The sequence below is a fragment of the Dromiciops gliroides genome, chromosome 2 (assembly GCF_019393635.1).
Source record: "Dromiciops gliroides isolate mDroGli1 chromosome 2, mDroGli1.pri, whole genome shotgun sequence".
Lineage (NCBI taxonomy): Eukaryota > Metazoa > Chordata > Mammalia > Microbiotheria > Microbiotheriidae > Dromiciops > Dromiciops gliroides.
Genome location: NC_057862.1, coordinates 655,144,527 through 655,169,201, shown reverse-complemented (window position 1 = coordinate 655,169,201; position 24,675 = coordinate 655,144,527). Strand labels below are relative to the sequence as shown.

The window sequence follows — 24,675 nt, the reverse complement described above, 5'->3', positions numbered from 1 at the left end:
GTTCATTCAACCTGTGGAAGCTGGTAAGATAAAAGAATGAAAGAGAGAAAAGGGTCTACGAGATAAAAGGGGAACTCTGAAGAAAGCTACTATCTTTGAGGTGAAAGCTATGAAATCCCCAATTATCCTCACCATTTTTTCAGATTATGGACTTTTGATTTTTAAGAGATCATGTGAAATCATCTGGATTTTTCTTTGTAGGTTATATGGAATGGATTGGGAATTAACATTTGCTATCACAACTAAGTTTTGGATTCATTGTTTCAGGTTTCCAAGGTGGCTGAAGAAAAAGCCTCTGTCCTGGGCTTACTCAGAGGGCTCCCTATCAGGGACTTCTGATATCAAGGGTTTTGAGAGCCTTAGGGTGGGGTTTTCCTTCCATCTAACAACTGTGTATTTCCTTTCTGGAAGAGGAACAGCTCTATTTCAGAAGAGGCACAGGCCACAACCAAGAGGGGGTGGTAACTGGTGAAATATCTGCCTTGTTCCAAGTTGTCTCACCAGTCAGAGAGGGAGTTGGTTTAATTCTAGAAAACTGTGGCTAAGGTTTGTTCGGCACATTGTTTTTCAACCACAAATTGGTCCTAGGGCCCCGGAAGGGGGGCAACTTTCCACAGAAACAGACATTACCAAATCAGGCTGTGCCAGGGAAGTCAGTGCCAGGGATTGATCGTTTTCCCTGCCATGAGCCTCTTCCCAGACTTAGCTAATGCTTGGCACTGCTGCTACAAAATGAAGCACTTAATATAGTTATCCATAATCCCCCTTATAATTTATGCCCAAGGGCCATACAAAGAATACATTAAAATGTAATGCAAACAATTAAAACAAAGCATATGCTTTTTCTAGGGGGAGAATTAGAATCCACCAATGGGGCACAGAACACCAAGAGCTGAAGCAACATTAAGCCTCCCCAAGCGAATTTAGTGGAATTATAAGTAAAGCTTTCTAAGGCTACCTCAATGTTTTATGCCTTAGGGGTCTAGCTCCTTAGGCTGCAGGACAAGTTTTGGAAAAGATCATTTTAAAATTGAAATAGTCATTTGTAAGTATTGGAAGAAATATACTATTTCAATTAACATATTTTATAAAAGGAGATTTTTGCAACAAGGAAGCATAATCATCAAGCCTTATAACCAGAAGATAGTCATTTGTAAGTATTGGAAGAAATATACTATCTTCTGGTTATAAGGCTTGATGATTATGCTTCCTTGTTGCAAAAATCTCCTTTTATAAAATATGTTAATTACTTTGGTGTTGCCTGTTTGCCAACTTCCCTGATGAGTGTTTCACTCTGCACAAAAACAGGCTTCACCTATGGTCTGATTAAACAGATGGAAGCCATAGATCAATACCTCTCAAATACATTTACTTAAATGTGTGGTGGGTTTTTTTCCCCTGGTTTTTTATTTATTTATTTATTTTTTAGGCAATTGGTGTTAAATGACCTGCCCAGGGTCACACAGCTAGTAAGTGTTAAGTGTCTGAGGCCGAATTTGAACTCAGGTCCTCCTGACTCCAGGGCCGGTGCTCTATCCACTGCGCCACCTAGCTGCCCCTTAAATGTGTGGTGTTTTTTTGAGGGGAGGAAAGGGATATTGTCCAAGACCTTATCACAACACGTGACAGATACCAAGGACAGTCATTTGAAAAAACATGACATCTTATCAAGGTGCCATTTTACTACAGAGCTTAATTCCAATCAGTTATAATTGGTTCTGTGATCCAGAATGAACATCTTCATAGGCTCAACATTTTAAGCTCCTTTGGCAAAAGTTTTGCTTTTCCTTGGCTAACAGGAAAGCTGAAATCTGTCCAATGTGTATGAGTGGGACAAAGGTTGGAAAACATCCTGTCTCCAATGCATTTGTGCAGATTTTATCTTATTTAAACTGATGGTAATCTGGTGAATTTCTGATCCAGGAGCCAAATGCTTGTTTCCGAAGTGCCTTCCAGGCTTCTTGGTAGCTGGCTGCTGCCTCCTTGTAGTCCCAGTACGTTTCCAGTTTCTTGACCCTAATGCAAACACACATCCACACATAAAGGTTGTTCCTGAATATCAATACACTAGTTTAGTCAACACAACCAGACTGAAACAATCAGACCAATACGGCAACTCTTCACTGACCCTAAATTTGACCCCCTTGTTTCCTACCTAGTTATTTGCTAAGCCACTCCCCACAGCAGAAACCTTCTTCTTGTAACTAAGTGTATAACTCGGTGATTCTGTTAACTGCCTATGAAGCTTACAGCCTGTAACTCAGGCTGCAAAGCCCTGTCTCCAGCGGGTTGGTGCAAGAGTCTACACAACCCAAAGTTGTGTTAAAATGAACCCAGCATCGATGCAGTCAGTTCCCCTGTACAAAAAATACAAGTATCTTAGGAAGCAAACGACACCTGATATGAGCTGCAACAACACGCAGCTCGGTGTCTTTAGACAACAGCTTTCCCATTGCCAGACCTAGCAGTTGTATTAGGTTTTCTGTGCTTCTCCTTTCTAGGAGCCACTTAATTCCTATGAGAAAGCAAGTCACTGATGGGAATAAAAAAGGAGGGGTAAGGAGGTTTGTTACAGAAAATCCAATACACCAGAGGGGCACGGCTACTCTGAAAAATCTATTTCCAGTGTCATTTGACTAAGGTTCAGTAAAAGTGAAGCAATGATAGTCTTAGCCAAAATTATAATCCTGGCTCTGTTTGCAGCTCACTGCAGGATTCCCTTCTGGGTCTTAGAAACAGTAGAAACCTCTATCGACCACATGAAATATCTTCTAAGAAGGACATGGAGGAAAAAGGGGTCAAAAAACCTGCCTTCTAGGAAGTTGGGATGATCATCTTTTTTCCCCTTAACATTTTCCAGTTACATGTAAAGATAGTTTTCAACATTTGTCTTTATGAGATTTTGAGTTCCAAATTTTTCTCCCTCCCCTTCCCCAAGACAGAAAATGAGCTGATATAGGTTATATATGTATGGCCACATTAAGCATATTTCTGCATTAGTCATGTTGTAAAAGAAGAATCAGAACAAAAGGGGAAAACCTCAAAAAAGAATGAGTAGAAACAATATGGTTCAATCTGCATTCAGATTCCACAGTACTTTTTTGTGGATGTGGGGGGACAATCATCTTTTCTTGCCCAGGGTCACACAGCTAGTGTCAAGTGTTTTAAGTCAAATTTGAAATCGGGTCCCCCTGACTCCGTGGCTGGTGCTATATCCACTTTGCCACCTAGCTGCCCTGGGACAATCATCTCTTGCAGGAAGCTCTCGGGCCCTCACCCTCCTAGAAATAAACAGCCCAACAAAAAAATAGTCTGTGTCAAGGGGTTGGTTACCTCAGAGATTCCGGTCGCTTGTTCTCAGAAATACTGCTCACCAGCTTCTGGAACATGTTGAAGAGTTCCACCTTACAGACTTTGGATCTGTTCAAGAGAAGGGAGAAGTCAACTACTCACTGAATGTGGAGCACATGCCCAGCACTGTGTTAGGTACATCAGAGGACAAAGAATCATTGCTCCTCTAGGGGGCCATGGCTTCCCTCTGTGGACCTAAGATGTCTATACACAGAGCTATGGGCCAGTGTGTAAGTGTTCCCCCATGCATACAAAGTGCTGTAAGAATTCACAGAAAGCAAAGAGCATTGTTGGCTATGCTAGAGAGAAGGGCTCATGAAAGAGGGGGGCTTGGGGCAGTCTGGAAAGAAAGGAAAGGATCGACTGGGGTGGGGGGAGGTGTCATCTTTCAGGCATGAAAAGAAAATCGCTGGGATAAGATTGAGCACAGCATACTGAAAGGACCTATAACAGGAGGTGGCTCTCTAGTTCTGTGTTGCTCATGTATCTGGTCTCTCTTGTCATGAGATGGGGCCTTTGGGAAATACAGCCCCCTAGCCAGAGGTGGCCTCTAACCAGGAGAGTTTATCTAGATGAAAACGAATCTAGTCACTATTTAGTCTGCTAACTGCCGTTACTGATTCAATGTTATACCTGGGAGAGAAAATGGGAACCCTGGAGAAGTGGGAAAATTAGTTTCCTAGATCCAGTCAGCCCCCATTCAATTCAGGTAGAGAATTCTGTCCAAAGCTTGGGTGCCAGTGGGGCTGACTAGGCTGCATGACCCTAGGAATTTAGAACTTGCCATGCAAATGCATCAAGGCCCACTTTTTGGTGAATTCTGTTATAAACCAGTGTCCAAAAGAGGGTGTGTAGCTCTTTATATCTGACAGACTTTATTCCTGTGCAGGCTTTTGTTACTGACCTAGATGTATCCTGGTGGGTAGGGACTTGGAGAGTTGCATCTTTCCTTGTGTGTGTGTGTGTGTGTGTGTGTGTGTGTGTACGTGCTCGCGCGCACACGCACACCTCCCTAGTGACTGTTTGTTTCCCTATCCTTACTGAATGTTTATATTTTATAAAAGGGTAATATTAACATTAGCATTTGCCTCCTTGACCCCATCTCTCCATTTGTGCACTTGGCCTAACATCACTGTTAAACAGCTGGGGTGGTGATGTGGATACAAAGCCAATAAGTAGTCTGAGTTACCTAACAAGACAAAAGAACACACTGCCTTAGCACCTTTTCATCACAGAACGTGCACCCAGAATGGCTGCTGAATCAGCTGTTAGCGCCAGCGGATGCAGACTCTGCCTATTGCTGAGGCCTTGTAAAACCCTGACAGTTGAGCTAGAACCAGGGCTTCTTAACCTGGGACCTGGGAACTTGTTTTAAAAAAGATTTTGGTACCTTTTCCATATGATAGATTTCTCATGTAATCTTATATATTTTATTTTAAGCATTTAAGAACATTACTGGCAAAGGGTCCATAACACAAAAGGCTATGAGCCCATTTAATTTTTTTCATACATATAGAATTTTATTTTCTAAATTACATGTAAAAACAAATTTTGACATCAATTTTTTTGAAACTTTGTGTTCCAACTTCTCTATGAGCCCATTTTAGAACCTGCTTCCCAGTAGGCTTAGTCTGGAAGAAGAAAAAGGAAATTCTTGTGATTACTAAGACCCCAGAGATGTAGGCCAGGTTTCTTCAGGCTGGCTGTCAAGAAGGTATGAAAACAATACTGTTGTATCAATCCTAAGAACTATTTTGATGAGGTCATGAAAAAACATGAAGCCACTGCTGAGTCTAGAAAAGCCCATTCACCAAACACCAGTAAAGACTCCAAGAACAACCCTAGAAGTCAGACTGTTCAAGACCTTTAAAGTAGAGTTTGGGACAAGATGTCATAGCCTAAACATTTAGTAAAAAAGCATCGATAAAGAAGAAACATTAATGTCTAACCAATCACTAACTTGGTGAGCCTTCAAGAAAAAGCAGGCCACTTTCAAAAATTCACCACCTCTAAACTGCTCCCAAACTCAACTACCTACTTGACCACTGCTTCTCTTGAGCAGAAGCTCATTCATACTCTACAATTTCACAAATACAAGCTATGGCATGAAGTGCCTGACTTTAACTTGCTTTTCTAGAACCTTATTTTCAGAAAAGATCACTGAGGAGTATGTTTAAAAACAAACAAAAAAACAGGGCAGAAATCTATGAAACCCTGGGGAAAAAGTCTACTTTCTTTTCCCTGCCCTTGGTAGATTATTTATTCAGTAGATACTCTTTTCTTGTATGATGGTCATTTCTTAATATATGCTCCACTAACTCACACTCCTACCCTGATATAAACAACCAAAAATTAAGCAAAACTGACCAATACAGCAATCACTACAGCAATCTGACATCATATCCACCTTTTGGTATCCAGAGTCCCCCCTTTCTCTACCAAGATGGTGTTGTCACCATTTGTCCTTTAGGATCAAGGGCAGCCGTTACCTTTATTCTGAATTTTGCTGCCTTTCAGTGTTTTCATTTATTTCTGAAGTCAGTTTGTTATTCTGGCTCTGTAGTCTTTGCTTTGTATCAGTTAATAAACTTTCCATTTGAGCCTTAATTCTCTATATTTGTCACATCTCATGGCACGAAAGTATTATACCCAAATACCACAATGTATCCCTGTTCCCTAGCTGATGAAAATCGTGTTTCTATTTTGGGGGGGTTACAGAAAAAATACTACCATGATTATTTTGGCATGTATGGGACCTTTCTGACTCTAAAGATATGTGTCCTTCAGTAGGCTCATTGGGTCAAAGGGCATGAACAGTTTAGTATAATTTCTTGCATAATTCCAATTTTCCAGAATAGTTACACCAACTCTCAGCTCTACCAAGAGTTTATATTATTGCTGTGTCCATCAAGTTATTCCTAACTTTCCACATTTTCTATGTTGTTAGATGTGATGAGCTCCTAGCGATACTTCTTGATTTAGAGTCTGCCACATACACTAGGTGATCAGTGAAAATCAAGAGAAATGACCTTAACATCGTGCACATGAACACAGCTTAGTGCAAGACTTAAAGAAAGTTCAAGAAGCTCAAGAGATGCGTGTGTAGCTCAGGCCCTCATTCTCAGATGGCCAATACCTTTAGACAACTCATCATGTTAAGAGTCTCAGTTTCCTGGTGACTGGTGTCTGTATCTTGATTTCATTGTTAATATTCTTAGAATAGGGGGTGAAATCACCTTAAGACTAAACTGGCACTGCTCTGCCTATCTATAACCTGAGGCTACTGAAGCTCTACTGGTTTTATGGTGCTGCTGAGGGAGGTGCACAAAGAACTGAATGCATTAACAACTCCAGGTTAATTAATAAATTTAATTAAAGGAGTCGCCAGTGAAAACCCAGAAGAGTAAGTACTTATCACAGAATCAGCATGATTTGTCATGAACAGACTGTGCCGATCTAGTGGCCATTCTCTTTTCTGACAGTGTTACTGGAGTGGTAACTGATCAAGATACGATGGTGAACATAATTTAACTAGATTTGAGCCAGTAATTTAATAAGGTTTATCACATTATTTTTCTGGACAGGATGGCAGTGTACGTGTGAGACAATACAGTTAGTTGGATTCTGACCCAAAAAACAGTCAGTTTCACACCCATTTGGGAAAAAAACTCTCTAGTGGAGAACTCCAGGGATTTGTGCTTGACCCTGGGCAGCCTTTTATCAGGGACATTGATAAAGGCATAGATGGAATGTTTGACAAATCTGCAGGCTACAACTCAGGATGAATCAAGGAAGATGAAATTTCACAATGATGTCTAGTATTACGTTCAGGTTCAGAAAAAGACACCTTACAGGTTCAAGATGTAGGAGTGTGGTTAGAGAGAGATTGCCTGACAAAGATCGGGGGGGGGGGTCTTAATGAACTTACAAGCTCACTATAAATCAAAAGAGTGATACGGGAGCCCCAAAAGCTGGAGTGATCTTAGGCTGCATTAAGAAGGGCAGCTTTGTTCCATAGTTAGGAAGCACACTAAGAAGCTGGAGGGAGCCCACAAGATGGCCATGAGAATTGCTGAAGGGCTTCAACTCTATGAGGAGAAGTTGAGGATTGTGGCATGTTTAGCCTGAACATAACAAGATGGGGGTGGAGTGAAAAAGGAAAACATGCTACCTGTCTCTTAAGGGTTTTAAGGGTGGCTCTGTGGGTGAGGGATTAGGCTTATTTGTGTGGCCCCAAAGGGTAGAATTAATAGCCGGAGGCAAAGCTGCAAAGAGACTAGAGAGGCCTGACACCCTAACAACGGGTGCTGGAGCAGCATGGGAGACTCCCGGACTTGTGGCCCAGATTCCCACTCGACACGAGCTGGGCAGCATGGTTGGAGCTCTTGCAGGACCTGCTGGGTTGTCCCTGTCCCAGCATTAGCTCCTTGGGAGCAGACACTATCTTGCTCTTCTATTTATATCCTCCATGATCTGTGCAGGGCTTGGCTCCAGAGAAACCCTTAGCAAGCGCTTTGGGCCTGGCCCCTCCTCCACTGCCTGCTCATGTGAAAACGAGAGAGGGAAAGCCTGAGATACAGCGCCCCCTCACACCCCCTGCCCCCCGGGATGGTGCACCTGGCCCGAAGGCTTCCGATGCTCTTCTTTGTCACTCCCTGCCTGAAACCATTGCAGGTCACGTCGAGAGGCTGTTCTGGGACTGCACTCCAACTGATGGCTGTGAGAAGACACAAGGCACTGAGTCAATGTTGCCCTGCATGGAGGATGTACTGTAATCAAAGAAGGGACAGATAAATGTGGGACTCACTGCTGACCCACTGGGTGAGAGATGGGGAGGACCTGATAAGGTGACCCAGGAGATCCCTGGCATTTTCATGCCTCCTCATGGCATGGAGGTCACACAGGCCTGGGCTCCTGGAGGCTCTATCAGCAGAGCACAAGCTCTGATAGATGCTGGCAGGCTATGAAGGCAGATGGCCTCATCCCCAGGCTGAGTATGCATGGGTTTTACAGCAACTCTAGAAGCTATAGTGTGCCTGAAATATGTGTTGGTGGAAGAAGTACACCAAAAAACTTCAACACAGAACCTTGAACAATCTAAGAATATAATGAGATGATGCTGAAGAATACTTATGTCATTTCTTAGAATTCTGGTGTAAAGATGGGCTGGCTTTCTGTTTAGAGCTGTTAATTGGGGACAATCTAGTTTGGGGCAAGAATAACGGTCCCCTTGTGCCACCTGATGGACTGGATGGGAGAGTCTTGGGGGAGGTCCTGGGTAAATTCTTCACCCTGGAGTTCACTCACCAGCCCCACAGGGAACAACTTTCCCTGGGCAGTTAGCTCTCTTTGCCTGAACCGCATGGCGGCTGTGTTCAAACAGTAAATCTGACTGAAGCATCTTCAGCTCTTGCACTTGGAAGCCTCTGGGCAAACCAGATACATGCTGACACCTAGTTATGGGGAAAAACTCATTGTTTAGAACAAATGGTGCTCTGACACTCCCACCCCTCCCACCTCCATGCCACACTTCCTAACAACTGGGAAGTAAAGGCCAATTCCTTAGGAAATATCCAGAAATCACATCTACAGGATCATGACACACTCACTCCAGGCTGAGGAAATCAACAATGTGGCTTTTTCCCACCTTGGGGAGACAGCAGTGAGGTGGAGTTTTGTGGGGGATGTGGGTTTGTTTTCTTATTTCATTCATTCATTCATTCATTTATTTTTGGTGAGGCAATTGGGGTTAAGTAACTTGCCCAGGGTCACACAGCTAGTAAGTGTCAAGTGTCTGAGGCTGGATTTGAACTCAGGTCCTCCTGAATCCAGGGCCAGTGCTCTATCCACTGCACCACCTAGCTGTCCCATGGGTTTGTTTTTTTAAAGTGAGATTTCCTAGTTTAACCTAGTCAGACAGGAATGGCTGCCAGAGGAGCGGCTCCCTTGGACTCTGGGGGGACTTACATCTAAAATGACATGCCTTGGTAAAGGTTGGAACCAAAGGATGTCCTCCCACACAAAGTGTACTTTCACTTCTTTTTGGCTCTTCCCTTTAGATGTGTCCAGAGAGAAGGATGACAACTAGAATCGAGACCCCTTGGCGCTCATTCTATGGGAATGAGCTTATGGGAGTAAAGTGCACTCCCTCCTCCACCCATCAGGCCTGTGGGGGTCTATGGTAGTGCCAGGGAACTGTCCCTGAGCTGTACACAGGTGCGCTATGATGTCCTTGTGCTCTCCCAGGCAGGGGGTGACTAAGCTGGCCACCTGAGGGACAGCACAGAACAGAAGAAAGATGGAAGAATTGTGAGTTCACTGAAGCGTATATTTAGAATTAGGGAATGGGCTTGAGTCTTAGCTCCATTGTTAACTAGATGAGTGAGTCCCAGCCTTTCTGAACTTCTGTACAACAGAGATAATGCTGACCCTACCTGCTTCCGGGGTTTGATGTGAGGACCCAGTAAGATAACGTCCCACTAGTGGGGCAGCTAGGTGTCGCAGTAGATAGAGCACCGGCCCTGGAGTCAGGAGTACCTGAGTTCAAATCCGGCCTCAGACACTTAACACTTACTAGCTGTGTGACCCTGGGCAAGTTACTTAACCCCAATTGCCTCACTTTAAAAAAAATAAAAAGGGGAAAAAAAAAAGATTAACATCCAGTGTCCCGTAACTGAAAAGTGGTGTAAAAAGGTGAGCTGCCCTCGCACGTGTATTTACACAGACACTGTTCTTGGGCTGCTGCTCCCCAAAGGGCTGAGATGGTAGGATGGCGCTGGGCTACCATTCCCTTACCTGTCAGTCACGGCTCTCTTCATGGCCTCAGGACTGTAAGGGCACTTTCCAACGACCAGAGCTGCTAGGTAGATGGGCTCCTCCAGGAAGTGCATCAGCAGGGCACCTTGACACCCAAGCACATTCCACCTTGCTAGCTTATCACTACAGGACATAGAGCGGGTTCGGTCTCCTCGGCCTGGCTTCACTCGCAGTAATCCCACCTGGTGATATTCGATACCAGGCTTCTGAGTATCTCCAGCTTCCCCTGGCACACATTTTGCTCCAGTTCTATAAATATCCACGACTTTAGCACCAACTGGGACAATCCCCTTAGTAGCTGCTGCTCCACTTGCTGGAGGGCTGGAATTGCTGACATCTGTGGGTATTTGGAAGCTTCCTTCTTTCCCAGTTGAGTAGTGCATGGCTGTATCGCTGGGGATCTCCCTGGAAAGATCCCTGGGCTCTATCCTCATCTTCTTAATTACAGGGTGGGCAGGGAGCTCCTCACATTTCCTTTTATTTCCCAGTACCACAGGGTCACTGATGGCGTCTGCTGACTGGCTGACCACTTCATCACTATGGACTGGAGAGCAGGGCTGATCTTCAAGCTCAAGCATTGGGATGATGGAGGCATCCCCACCTGCAAGGGAAAACAGAGACCATTTTTACAGTCTCTATTACCTGGGAGAAAACTAAAGCTCAGTAAAGAATGATGACATCTAACTTTGAGCAAGATAACCTCTTTAAATATCAATCTGGGGGGCAGCTAGGTGGTACAGTGGACAGAGCACCAGCCCTGGAGTCAGGAGGACCTGAGTTCAAATCTGGCCTCAGACACTTGACACTTACTAGCTGTGTGATCCTGGGCAAGTCACTTAACCCCAATTGCCTCACCAAAAATAAATAAATAAAAATACTAATCTGTATTTCTCTATACTGCTTTCCTAAAGAAACCTAATATGAGTTTACATACTTCCAGTCCTCACAACCCACCTATGAGCTTGGCAAGGGATACGGATTACCTTTTGTTCTAGACATTACAACTGAGCCAGAGAATAAAATGTCTTGGGTCAAAGTCACTACACTAGAATACATACATCCTGACTCCCTGCCTCATGCTCCATCTGGATGTTTAAAGGAACATTCTGGCTCACAATGTCACACTTGAACCCTGAATCCATACTCGGTGAGAGGTCAGTCTTGAGCCTCCCCACATAAGTGATGGCTTTATTAAACTATTGTTATGGATAGTTTTTGTTTTAACAGTGCTTAAATTTCTCCCAGTATCCCTTCTCCCTGAAAGCAACCTCAAAACAAAGAATTTTTCTTTAAAGAAAGGAAAAAGAGAAAACCAAACCATACATTGAAAAAGTCTGAAAACATACACAGTGTCTCACTCACACCTGTGGATCTCCCACCTCTCCAAAGGGGCTGCCCATGTGATCTTTAAAATTTACTGTTGTCTCTACTCTCCATGAAGAAAATCCAGTGCCAGACTGGAAGGCTCATTCCCTACTGACCAGCTTCTAACCTCAATTACGCTGCCTCTTCAGTATATGCCTCAGTGACCTACAAAAACTCCAGGTCCTATGTGATAGGCAAAATGTCACTAGAACAAACTTCACTGCATCAAATATTGCTTGAAACAATCACAAATATGGCAGCTGACATTTCCTCAACACTGCCCAGTTTATGAAGTGCTTTACATGCTTTATTTCATTTCATCCTCACGGCAGCCCCATGAAGGAGACTGTGAAAGAACAGCTGACATGAAGACACAGAGGTCCTGCCTATTCACTTAACTTAATAGGCACTTAACTATTGACAGAGGTTGTGTCAAACATGAGTGGAAAAGTGGGCATCTGACAAGGTGGTCTGGTTCAAAGCACATTATTCTTTCCATTGTATTTCTTGGCCATACGTCACGGGAATTCATCTTCTAGAGCTTGGAAATCTTCTGCTTGTAGGATTCTCTCTTATAATGGTCATGATTCAGGTCATTAAAAGAATACTTAGTTGGAAAAGAATACTTGACTTGATTCAGAAAACCTGGATTCAAAGCCTTGATACTTGGATCAGTTCTATTGCTTACTACCTGTATCAACATGAGCAAGTCCTTTGCTTCTGGCAGCCTCAGTTTCCCCATTTGTAAAGTATAATACTTCCTATCATTCTACTTGTGATGACTAAATGAGATAACCAATGTGAAGAACTTCTTAATTATAGAGCTAGTACTAAAATGGATTTTGTTCTTTATGGTCTTTTTTCTTAGGGAAATGAACATTTGCTTTCTGAATCTTCCAATGATTAAATCTTTCCTTAAGGTGCTGATAGTCCTGCCTATATAAACACACTCTGATAAGGACACTGCCAATAGACAGCTACAAGCACATCAGTGGGGAGATTAATATAGAGATAAAGGTTTAAGGACACTGTAAAAGATGCAGTAATATTGTAGCTTTTATTAACTCAGAAATAAATGGAGAAGTGTCTATATCACGAAGACAAGAAAATGGAGACTACTATAAACACAAAGGCTCAATTATACTCACATGGAGTGTGGCTAGAAAAAAACACAAAATGCAAGTCTGGTTTGAGCTTCCACATTCCAATCTTGGTTCCTGGCATAAAGATGCTGTCCTGTTGCAGGCTGACTGCAATGCTGAGCTGATGGAACAGGTACCTGTCAGGTAACAAGTATTAGCACAATGAGTAACTGACAACTGGAATCCCTGGGCTTTGAAAGAATATGGCTGAACACACCCTCAGGAAGGAACTGCTACCCAGAAGTACTGAGGACAGAGCAGCAGTCAGGTGTAGGATAATCCACATTGTCCTTCTGTTAGGACTACCAGTCTTTCTTCTCCAGTTTCATTAGAACACGGTTCATTTTCTCTCCAAATCTCCTCTCTTCCTACCCCAATAGTAAAAGTGATTGATTTCTCGTACAACACTGATCGTTACTACAGACCCACCATTATCTATGGCACCAGGGCAATTACTAGGATGTCTCTATCTCTCTGCAGAACCTGGTCTTACTTTGTTTTTTATGTTGGAGATATATATATATATATATATATATATATAAATATGATAATGGAAACTCTAAGTTAAATCAGGGCCAGGTGCCAAAGGATTCCCAACTTCACTTAAGCTAGCAGCATCAAGAACATTAAAACACAGTGAGCAAAGCACTATGGTCCAAGCAGGTGAAGCCTCAGTGATTAAGTAGGGCTTGGTTGTGGCAGAAGTTAATAAAAACAAAACCCTACCTGGAAGGTAGCAATCAATGGACAAGCAGTGATAAAGCACTTACTATGGGCCAGGCACAGCAAGATACAAAGAAAAAGTAACAATGGTCAATGCTCTCAGACTGCTTCCATTCTTGTAACAGAGGATTAAAAGTATCTAAACAAGGGGCAGCTAGGTGGTACAGTGGATAAAGCACTGGCTCTGGAGTCAGGAGGACCTGAGTTTAAATCCAGCCTCAGACACTTGACACTCACTAGCTGTGTGACCCTGGGCAAGGCATTTAACCCTCATTGCCTCATTGAAAAAAAAAAAGTATCTAAACTAGGCCAGAAAACAAATACACAGTAGAGTCAAAGGAACAATGGAGTTCACAGAGAGCATGGGAATCAGTTACCTGTTACAGCAACCATATTGTTATTATATCTAGTGAGGAAAGAGAAAGAGGAGCTATAATTCTTATTTTTTTGGTGGTGGTGGGGGGGACAATTGGGGTTAAGTGACTTGCCTAAGGTCACATAGCTAGTAAATATCTGAGGCTAGATTTGAACTCAGGTCCTCCTGACTTAAGGGCTAATGCTCTATCAACTTTACTACCTAGGTGCCCCAAGAAGCTATAATTCTAAGAATCAGCTTGATTTAGGGCAAGGATTCTTGTTTTTTTGTTTTGTTTTTGTTTTTTTTTGCAGGGCAATGAGGGTTAAGTGACTTGCCCAGGGTCACACAGCTAGTAAGTGTCAAGTGTCTGAGACCCGATTTGAACTCAGGTACTCCTGAATCCAGGGCCGGCGCTTTACCACTGCGCCATCTAGCTGCCCCCTGGGCAAGGATTCTTAACATTTTTGTGTATAATATCTTTTTTTTTTTTTTTGGTGAGGCTATTGGGATTAAGTGACTTGCCCAGGGTCACACAGCTAGTAAGTGTCAAGTGTCTGAGATAAGATTTGAACTCAGGTACTCCCGACTCCAGAGCCGGTGCTCTATCCACTGCGCCACCTAGCTGCCCCTTGTGTATAATATCTTAATTATTTTTATTCACACTACATTATTTTTATATTATCATTTGTATTATTTATATGCTATACTATTATTGCTTTCATTAATTTTAATTATAAATTATAATAAATATAACCAAGAAATAATATTATTAATTATATTCTTAACCATTAAAATTTAATTAGTAATAATAATTATAATTAACAATAATAATTTTTGTGTATATCATAGATCCCCATGGGCAGTCTGGAGAATATTATGGCCCCTTCTCAGAATCATGTTTTTTTTGAAAATGTTATAATTGAAGGACATGCTAAATTTCAGTTAAAGGTTGATGAAGATAAAGACATATAATCTTTTCCCCATCCAAGTTCAAAATTCTCGAAATCTAGCTACTGACCCTTTGGGGGGGGTCAATGAGGCATTATTCTTTTTTTTTGGGGGGCAATGAGGGTTAAGTGACTTGCCCAGGGTCACACAGCTAGTAAGTATCAAGTGTCTGAGGCTGGATTTGAACTCAGATCCTCCTGAATCCAGGGCTGGTACTTTATCCACTGTGCTACCTTACTGCCCCCCTGGCATTATTATTGAGAACTCCCAGTCAGTGGTTTGGGAAAAGCCACAGTACTGCTAAGTTTGCCGAGCCAAGATTTCCCTTAAAACCTTTTTAGACATAACAAATGTGGTAGAAGGCATTAAAATAGTTTTTAAAAAGAATTTCTAATACATCACCTTTGGAAACTCCTCTTGGCTATAACCTCAGCGTGACTGTCGTTGAGGATGTCTCCTGTGGCAAAAACAAGATGCCTTGTGAAGTCACATGACACTTGAGGAGGGCTCCCCTACCTCCAAGTGCCCCAGTGAATTTTTTTTTCTGCCTTTATCTCCAAAAACAAAAAAATTCTTCCCCTACTGCTGTAGACAAATCGTGCTAACTTTATTAATGCTTCACAATGACTCACAACTGTACAGTGACAGCAAATCTTTATTCTAGAGGGCTCAGCCTCAGCTCTGTAGCACATTGGGACAATTCTTTTGCTTACAGTAAGCTCATATCTAGGGACTAGAAGTGTTTTCCTACCTGCAATGAGAGCTGCTGACACCAAGGAGTAAGGCTCTTCAGCAACCTAACATACCCATGGCTGCTCGCTGCCTCTGGTGTGCCCATTGTCCTATCAGGAAAAATAGTTTCTTTTAACCACTAGAACCTAGAACTTGCTGCTCCACAGGTGATAGGGAGAGCCTCAGGGGCATGGGAATGGACTTAACAAGTTTAACAGCCAAAATACCCATGAAAATTTCTATATTGATGTTTCCACAAACTATGTCTGAATTGTTTGTTTTCCCTGAAACAGAAGCATAAAATAACTAGAAAGCTACATTTTCCTCAATCCATGTCAGAGATTGCCAGACACAAGGTAAAATTGATGGCAGGGAATCTTTGGCATAAATATATAAATATCAGATGAGTTTCATGTATTTTTTTTAATTTAATTTTTTTTTTGCAGGACAATGAGGGTTTAGTGACTTGCCCAGGGTCATACAACTAGTTTCAAGTTTCTGAGACCAGATTTGAACTCAAATCCTCCTGAATCCAGGACTGGTATTTTATCCACTGTGCCAACTAGCCACCCCTTCATTTATTAAAAAAAAAAAAAGGCCCTCCCCCTTCTGAAGTTAACTTTTTTTCATTAAATGGCTTTCCATGCCTTCTTGTGCTTAAACAATCATTAAGCACTGGAGACCAAGCTGACTACAGCTGGCAAGGGCCCCATCTTCTGCTAGGAACACAAAAGCAAGAAAGCTCAGTGTGGACACTAGTTTCAAAGGTGTTAGAATCTATGGCTTCCACCCCTGCTTACCACTTTTTCTCATTTTGGACAGGCCAATGCATTTCGTTCCTGTTCCCATGGAGACAACTTCCTTAGTTACTGGGAAAAACAAATTGTCAAATGAGTTGCCATTGTCTAAATGTTCCCCAGGTTTAATGAGTCAGGTCATTTAGCTTATTGCCATAAAAAGATTCTTGTAATTCACAGAACATCTGGTACAAATCAGCTACTGTAGTCCTGGGAAAGGCTAGGGGCTGTTACTTGTCCCAGAGCACTGTTAGACTTACAGCATGGTAGAGCTGGGAGACTTTGGTGATTAATCCCCTACCGCAACCCCTTCATTTTTCAGAGGGAGAATCTGAGGCCCAAGAAAGTTAAGTACTTGCCCACAGACAAACATCTGATCAGTAGCAAACTGCAGCACTAGAACCCAGATCTCCTAATTTTTTTCCCAGGGGTCATTCTAGTACCCCACCCCCACCTCCTGAAGTCCGGACAAGGGGACAGATGTTTGAGGATTACATGCCACATGACACTTTTGCTTAAAGACTACTACCTCTCAGCATCCTCATACAGCAGCAGCTTAAAGCCTTGTCAGAACTGATCCCGTATTTACTCATCAGTGACACTGTGTCCTCCCAGTGGAACAGAAGTAAGTTCCTTGAGGGCAGGGACTGCCCCCTTTTATCTCTGAATTTTCAGTGCCTAGCCTTGTGTCTGGCACCGAGTGACCCCCTTAATAAAGGCTTATTGATAGCTTGTTGGGTGTTCTGGAAGTAAAGAAAAAGTCTCACCTTGTGAGGACTGCTCAGAATTCACCTTGACCACAGCTGCCAGCAAGGTCCATTCTCGACCTGGCTCAGGTCTTCCCTGCTTGGGCAGCCTAGTACCATAGTGAATGTAGCACAGACGGGCAATTTCATCTGCGGTCCACATGACCTGAGCAGAAGTCCTGACCTCGATTGGGGTCAGATCTGATAGGCCATCCTGGAAAATGGAAAGTAGAGACAAAAGGGATAAGGACAAGTCCCTATTTCCTTCTATCAGAAACTGGTGCAGTTTCCCTTTTTTTTTGGGGGGGGGCAGGGCAATGAGGGTTAAGTGACTTGCTCAGGGTCACACAGCTAGTGTCAAGTGTCTGAGGCCGGATTTGAACTCAGGTCCTCCTGAATCCAGGGCTGGTGCTTTATCCACTGTGCCACCTACCTGCCCCTCCCTTTTCTAATATACTGTACCTAATGTACAACAGAGGTGTCAAACACAATGCCTCCACAACACTCCCATTGTAGACAAACCAGATTAAAATGCAATTGAGAAACAGTTAACAAAAGAAATAAAAATATAATAAAACTTAGATTATACAAATATGTGGTTTTCTAAATCATTACACAGCCCCAGAAGATCCCTGTGTATGATTAAGTGGCCTTCTGCTTGAGTCCCAGCCATTGATTGACACCATTATCCCATAAACCTGCTATACCTATTAGAAGGTAGCACCTAAACTCTTTGATCCAGCAGTGCCACTGCTAGGGTTATATCCCAAAGACATCCAAAAAAGGGGGAAAGGACCTGTTTGTACAAAAATATTTCTAGCAGCTCATTTTATGGCGGCTAAGAATTGGAAGTCAAAGGGATGCCCATCAATCGGGAATGGCTGAACAAGCTGTAGTATAAGATTGTGATGGAATAGTATTGTGCTATAAGAAATGGCCAGCAGGATGATTTCAGAAAGGCCTGGAAGACTTGTGTGACCTGATGTATAATGAAGAGAACCAGGAAAACATTGTGCACAGTCACAGCGATATTGTTCAATGAGGAACTGTGAATTACTTAGTTATTCTCAGCAATATAACGATCCAAGACACTCCCAAGGGACCAAGGATGAAGCATTCAAACCACCTCCAGAGAAAGAACTACTATTGATTGAATACAGACTAAAGCAAGCTATTTTTCACTTTCTCTCATTTTTAAATTTTATTACACAAAATGACTAATATGGAAATGTTTTACACAATTGCACATGTATAACCTATATCTATTGCTTACTACCTCAGGGAGGGGGGAATGGAGAGGGAGGATGGGTAGAATTTGGAACTCAAAACTTTAAACAAAAATGTTTTCCTTAAAAAGAAAAATGTTATAGTTGGCAAAATTCACATCATCTCAAGAGAAGGACCTGCTGATTTAAACTGTTCTACCTTGGTCAGAAGCTTACATTTATTTCTATATCAGCTTTCAGTTTACAAAGTACTTTTCTCATAAGAGAGATAGATTAGATAATATAGAAATCATGTCCCCATTTTACAGATAAAAAAAACTCAGTCTCAGAGATTGGGACCTTTACCCCCTCCCTGCCCCCCCCCCTCCGCCCCCTTCAGTACTGGCGACAAAAGAGGAACCTAAAGAGCTCACCATCTGTCTACCTCACAGGGCTGTTGGAAGGCTCAGAGGAGACAATATAGGCAAGGTGCTTTGCAAACTTTCAAGCACTATGTCACTGAAAGCTAAAGAATATTATTTCCCCCAAATTCCTGAGCTTTTGGGGGGCAAAGGGAAAAAGTGGGGTAGACTAAAACTAGCAACTCCACCAGTTAACTATGGCTCTGCACACCCTAACTAGTGATGATGAGAACCAATGTACAAGTATTTGTAAGAAAGTCACATAATGCAGCATCTAAGAGCTGTGTCCCTGGGATATAATACAGGAAGGTATCTCTACAATAAAATGAGTCTCCCTGGAATTGGATTCACAAACTAAAATGCAGTTAATCAGTGCCCACTGACTGGAAAGGGTAAGTGCTTCTTTCCAAAGAACCACACATTACCATTCTCCAGCCTTCTATTCTTGAGTCCATGTGCACAACAGGTATTTCTTAGTGTATAACATTCAATTCAATTAAATAAACATTACCTACTACCTACAGTACAGGCATCAAGATGAAAGACAAGAAGACAAACAATCTGGGTGACCAGGGTTGTAACTGAATCTTTACATGCCTCAAGGTACTTTTAAAAGACTCTCAATTGCTCAGGATTTTCATGGATGAAGATTGCTTGGAACTCTCTACATCAATGAAAGCACACTTACAGATTCTACAGGAAGCCCCCCCCCCTTTTTTGTTTGTTTGTTTTGCAGGGCAATGAGGGTTAAGTGACTTGCCCAAGGTCACGCAGCTAGTGTTAAGTGTCTGAATCTGGATTTGAACTCAAGTTCTCCTGAATCCAGAGCCAGTGTTTTATCCATTGCGCCACCTAGCTGCCTGCTTTTTTAAATCATAAAAGTATTTTATAATTTTCCAGTTACGTGTAGTTTTCAACATTTGTTTTCATAAGATTTTTAGTTCTAAATTTTTTCTCCCTCCCTCCATTCCTTTCTCCTTCCCCAAGACAAAGCAATCTGATATTGATTATATATGTACAATCACATTAAACATATTTCTACATTAGTCATGTTGTGAAAGAAGAATCAGAACAAAAGGGAAAAACCTCAAGAAAGAAAAGAAAAACAACCAAAAAGTAGAAACAGTATGATTCAATACATATTTCAGAATCCACAGTTTTTTTTGGGTGGGCCGGGGCTGGGCAATGAGGGTTAAGCGACTTGCCCAGGGTCACATCCATTGCGCCACCTAGCTGCCCCCAGAATCCACAGTTCTTTTTTTCTGGATGTGGAGAACATTTTCTATCATGAGTTCTTTGGAATTGTCTTGGATCATTGCACTGCTGAGAAGAGCTAAGTCTATCACAGTTGATCATCATACAATGTTGCTGTTACTGTATATAATGTTCTCCTGGTTCTGCTCACTTCACTCAGCATCAGTCAATTTAAGTCTTTCCAGGTTTTTCTGAAGTCTTCCTGCTCATTATTTCTTATAACACAATAGTATTCCATTACATTTATATACCACAACTTGTTCAGCCATTCCCCAATTGATAGGCATTCCCTTGATTTCCAATTCTTTGCCACCACAAAGAGCTGCTATAAATATTTTTGTACATGTGGTTCCTTTTCCCTCTTCTATGATCTCTTTGGGATATAGACCCAGTAGTGGTATTACTGGGTCAAAGGGTATGTATAGTCCCATAGCCCTTTGGGTATAGTTCCAAATTGCTCTCCAGAATGCCCCAACCCCTCTTAATTCCAATATTTTTCCTTATTCCTATCTGTCCTGCTTACTGCTCACTTTGTATATATGTTTGCATATTGTCTCCCCCATTAGATTGTAAACTCCCTAAGGGAAGAGGCTTTTGCCTCTTTTTGTATTTCTGTTGCTTAGCTCAGAGCCTGGCCCATAGCAGGTGCATAATAAATATCTGATTGATTGAGCCTCCCCATGGGGCACAGTGCTAAGGACTAGGTAAAGATGAAAAACAAAGCAATCTCTGTCCTTAAGGAGATTGCAATGTAATGGGGGTAGGAAGCATTTTTATAAGTATGCTACAAGGGGAAAAAAAGGGCGGCTAGGTGGCGCAGTGGATAAAGCACCAGCCCTGGATTCAAGAGCACATGAGTTCAAATCTGACTTCAGACACTTGACACTGTGTGACCCTGGGCAGGTCACTTAACCCTTACTGCCCTGCCAAAACAAACAAACAAACAAAAACCCAAGTATGCTACAAGGTACAATTGGGATAAAAGCAAAGAGGGGGTCTAGACATAAAATATCTCCCAATGCACCAACTCAATAGTTTCAAAATGAAAAATGCCAGATTTAAAAATCTGGAGTCTACCATTCTTCTTAGACTGTACACTGGCCTCAACACGTCCCTCTTTTGTGAAGTTAGCTGTTTGGGAAAGAAGTGAAGTTTAAGATTAGATGTCTGGCTAATAAGAATTGTTACTTAATTTCACTTAGGCATTATTTCCTTTTAATTTGGGGATTCCAGGAGCAGCTAGGTGGCACAGTGGATAAAGCACTGGCCCTGGATTCAGGAGGACCTGAGTTCAAATGTGACCTTAGACACTTGACACTAGCTGTGTGACCCTGGGCACTTAACCCTTACTGCCCTGCAAAAAAACCCCCAAAACAAAAAAACCAAAACACCCCCCCCCAATAATTTAGGGACTTTGGATTTTATTGTCAGATATGACTTTAAGAGCTCATCCAGCTATGCTAAGGGCTCCAAAGGCCATGCATACTCTTTCACCCAACAATACCACTACTAGGTCTGTATCTGAAAAAGATCAAAGGAAAGGGAAAAGGACCTATTTGCACAACAATATTTATAACAGCTCTTTTTGTGCTGGCAAAAAACTGGAAGATGAAGGAATGCCCATCAGTTGGGGAATGGCTGAACACGTTGAGGTGTATAATTGCAATGTAATACTACTGGGCTATGAGAAAGGATGAGCAGGATGATTTCAGAAAAACCTGGGAAGACTTGCATGAATCCATGAAAAGTGAAGTGAGCAGAACCAGAATATTATACATAGTAAAAGCACTATTTTAAGGATGATCAACTGTGACTTAGCTACTTCGATAAATACAATGATAGAGATCAGTTCCAAAGGACCTATGATGAAAAATGTTATCCACCTCCAGAGAGAGAACTGAGTGCAGATTAAAGTGTACTTTTTTTTTTTGGCAGGGCAATGAATGGGGCAACCCTAAAGCATACTTTTAAAATTTTATTTATTTATTGCAACATGGCTAATGGGGGGGGGGGCAGCTAGTTGGCGCAGTGGATAGAGCACCGGCTCTGGAGTCAGGAGGACCTGAGTTCAAATTTGACCTCAGACACTTGACACTTGCTAGCTGTGTGACCCTGGGCAAGTCACTTAACCCCAGTTGCCTCGCCAAAAACCAAAACAAACATGGCTAATACGGAAACATGTTTTGCATTGACTTCACATGTATAAAGGGAGAGAATTTGGAATGTATAAAGGGAGAGAATTTGGAATTCAAGATTTTAAAAAATGACTCAAAAATTTAAAAAACATGTTAATTGGGAAATATTTAATGATATCAAAATGATTTAAAAGAAAGTTTATCTAATCTAAACCTTGTTTTACAAAACCCACATGAACCTCAGAATTGCAAACTGTCCCTCACAGATCTAGTCTCTGTAACTCAACAAGAATCCCCTCTACAACCATCCGGGGCGTTCACTATCTTTTGGGGCAGCCCATTCCGTTTTTGGATAGCTCTAATTGTTAGGAAATTGTTCTTATATAGAACCTAAATCTCGTTTATAATTTTGACCCTGGTCCTACCTCTGCCCTCCAGGGCCATAGAGGACATGGAGGACCCAGTCCAACCTAAATGAACACATCTGACCTTCACAACTGAATGAGTTAGGTATCCCCATTTTACAGATGAGAAAACTGATAGGTTGTGACTTGGCCCCCAGCTTTTAAGTGTCAAGAGCTGGATTTGCGTCCAAGTCTAGCACTCAATTCAGTGAAAATATCCCCATAGCAGTTTTTTGATTCTAGTGGAGGGGCCGGGCCTGGAAAAGGCATTCGGCCAAGGGTCAGCTTGTTACAAGGTGCCCCAGGGCCTGCCCTCCCCTAGCCCCCCCGAGTTTAGCTGTGACCCAGGGTGAGGGTCAGAACAACGGCGGACATGGAGGGGCCGGAGCCCCGTGCCCCAGTCCATAAGTAGCTAGGAAGGAAGCGCCTCCGGCTGCCACCGAGGGGGCCCCCAGGGTAGGCACCCCCGGGGAAAACGGGAGGCCGTCTCGGAGAGCAGGGGCCGTGCAAGGCCGACCCCCGCGGGGGTCAGGGACCTCGGGTGCCTGCCTCCGCGCGGGCCCAGAGGGGCTCCCTGCAGCCGCCCGGGCCCCTCGTTGGCTCCCGCAGCCTCGGGACCCGATGCGACCGGCCCCGGACTGGCCTCAGCCCCGGCCCTGCCCCTTCTCGCCACCCAAGCGGGGAAACCCGACCAAGTCCACCATGCCTCTGCTCACCCTCTGACGCGCAGGACCGGGATCCACAGCTGGGAAGTCGGTCTACTGGAGCGGACGTGACGTCAGACTTCTGGAGCGCAAAGTCCGCTGGGCTATGTAGTAATCTGGGTCCTGTGGGTGAAATTCCAGGACGAATGCGCATTAGGAGAAAGCCTGGCAGGTTTCAGGATGACGAAATGCCAAGGCAATCGCCTAGGATGACTTTTCAGCAGTATTAACCGGCGTTTTATTTATTATCTATCTATTTATTTGTTCATTTATTTTGGGGGGGGCAGGAAATGTACGCAGGACACATTTAAGTTTAATTTGCGTCAAACGTTAACCAATATAGCAGTGTTTTGCATGACTTCGTATGTACAATAGGAATTGCTTGCCGGGGCCGGAGAGAAGGAATTTGAAACTCAATCTGGCCCATTTCTCAGCCTCAGTTTCTCTATCTGTAAAATGATAACTAGATGCCCTCTAAGGTCACTTCCAGCTACAAGTGCTAAGCTAACTTAAGCCTGTCCCTAGAATGTCTTAAAGGACTTTAGAAGGCTACAGGAATCAATTTGCTCTATGTCACCCAGCCAAATTTAGGAGACAAGCATAATAATTAGAGTAGCCATTGCTTCCCCTTTTCTTCCAAACTGAGGAAGAGCTTGAACTTTTTTTGATACATAAGGGGCTGTGTTTTGGGTAGTCTGTATCCTCTTCAATCCATCCTTTACAAGGACAAGTCTGCTGATGTCACTCCCCTGCTCAACAAGCTCCATATTTATCACTTTTAGGAAAAGGTTGGGCATTTCCAAAAGACCTTACCAACTTGACTTCAGCTCCTTTTATATATGCTTATTGCACAGAACTAGATTCATACATCCTAACATGCTATGGACTTTTTTGGGGGTGGGGCAATGAGGGCTAAGTGACTTACCCAAGGTCATACAGCTAAGTAAGTGTCAAGTGTCTGAGGTTGGATTTGAACTCAGGTCCTCCTGAATCCAGGGCCAGTGCTTTAGCCACTGCTCCACCTAGCTGCCTCACTTATGAACTCTATTCCTGCCTTGCTGTTCCTTATATGCATAGTCCAAGCTCCCATGTCAATGCCTTTCTGCTTGATGACCCCCATGCCTGGAATTTTTAGATTCCTCCAAAGACCATCTGTTGTCTAACCTTTCCCCTTCCTTTCCATGCATCTCCAGGAAATTAGATTTAGATGTTGAGGTTGCTCTTGGAGGGCAGGGACTGTCTGACTTTTGTCTGTTTCCCTCGCTGCTGGTGCCTCAGAGGCTATTTATCATTTGTTGAAAGGATGGGGAATAGGAAGATCGCAGAATCTGAAAGTTGGGAAGAACCAAAAGGAATGCCCTCCACACGATCCGCAATAGGTGGTCACGTAGCTTCTGCTATTAGACCTCCAAGAAGGCCACTCTCCTTGAGGACAGTGTGGAGCCCTTGAGAATGCTGGCTTTCCCACTGTTCCTTCAGGTGACTGTCACTCATTGCTTTTAGGTCTGCCCTCTCCCACAGGAGCCCTGTCGAGACTTGCAGACAAGTGGCGTGCAGCCCTCAGTCTTCTTTT

At 43.0% G+C, this 24,675-nt stretch overlaps 1 protein-coding gene across 4 annotated transcripts; it reads right to left on the bottom strand.

The window, feature by feature from the left end:
* Positions 1-750: 750 nt before the first annotated feature.
* ADAT1 (adenosine deaminase tRNA specific 1) lies at positions 751-23,217 on the bottom strand. Of its 4 annotated transcripts, none has more exons than XM_043990188.1 (10): positions 23,115-23,217; positions 17,000-17,192; positions 16,236-16,304; positions 15,106-15,160; positions 12,681-12,811; positions 10,147-10,768; positions 8,659-8,804; positions 7,969-8,068; positions 3,334-3,420; positions 751-2,016 (listed from the first exon to the last, which is right to left on the bottom strand). In XM_043990188.1, exons 2-10 carry the CDS (start codon positions 17,139-17,141, stop codon positions 1,884-1,886), a joined length of 1,485 nt encoding a protein of 494 aa, XP_043846123.1. In that variant the 5' UTR covers positions 17,142-17,192; positions 23,115-23,217; the 3' UTR covers positions 751-1,883. The 4 variants fall into 4 exon arrangements, with proteins under 4 accessions (XP_043846123.1, XP_043846125.1, XP_043846124.1 ...); XM_043990190.1 differs by lacking the exon at positions 23,115-23,217 and adding an exon at positions 15,455-15,545 and having other exon boundaries at positions 17,000-17,071; XM_043990189.1 differs by lacking the exon at positions 16,236-16,304.
* Between the last annotated feature and the right edge of the window lie 1,458 nt (positions 23,218-24,675).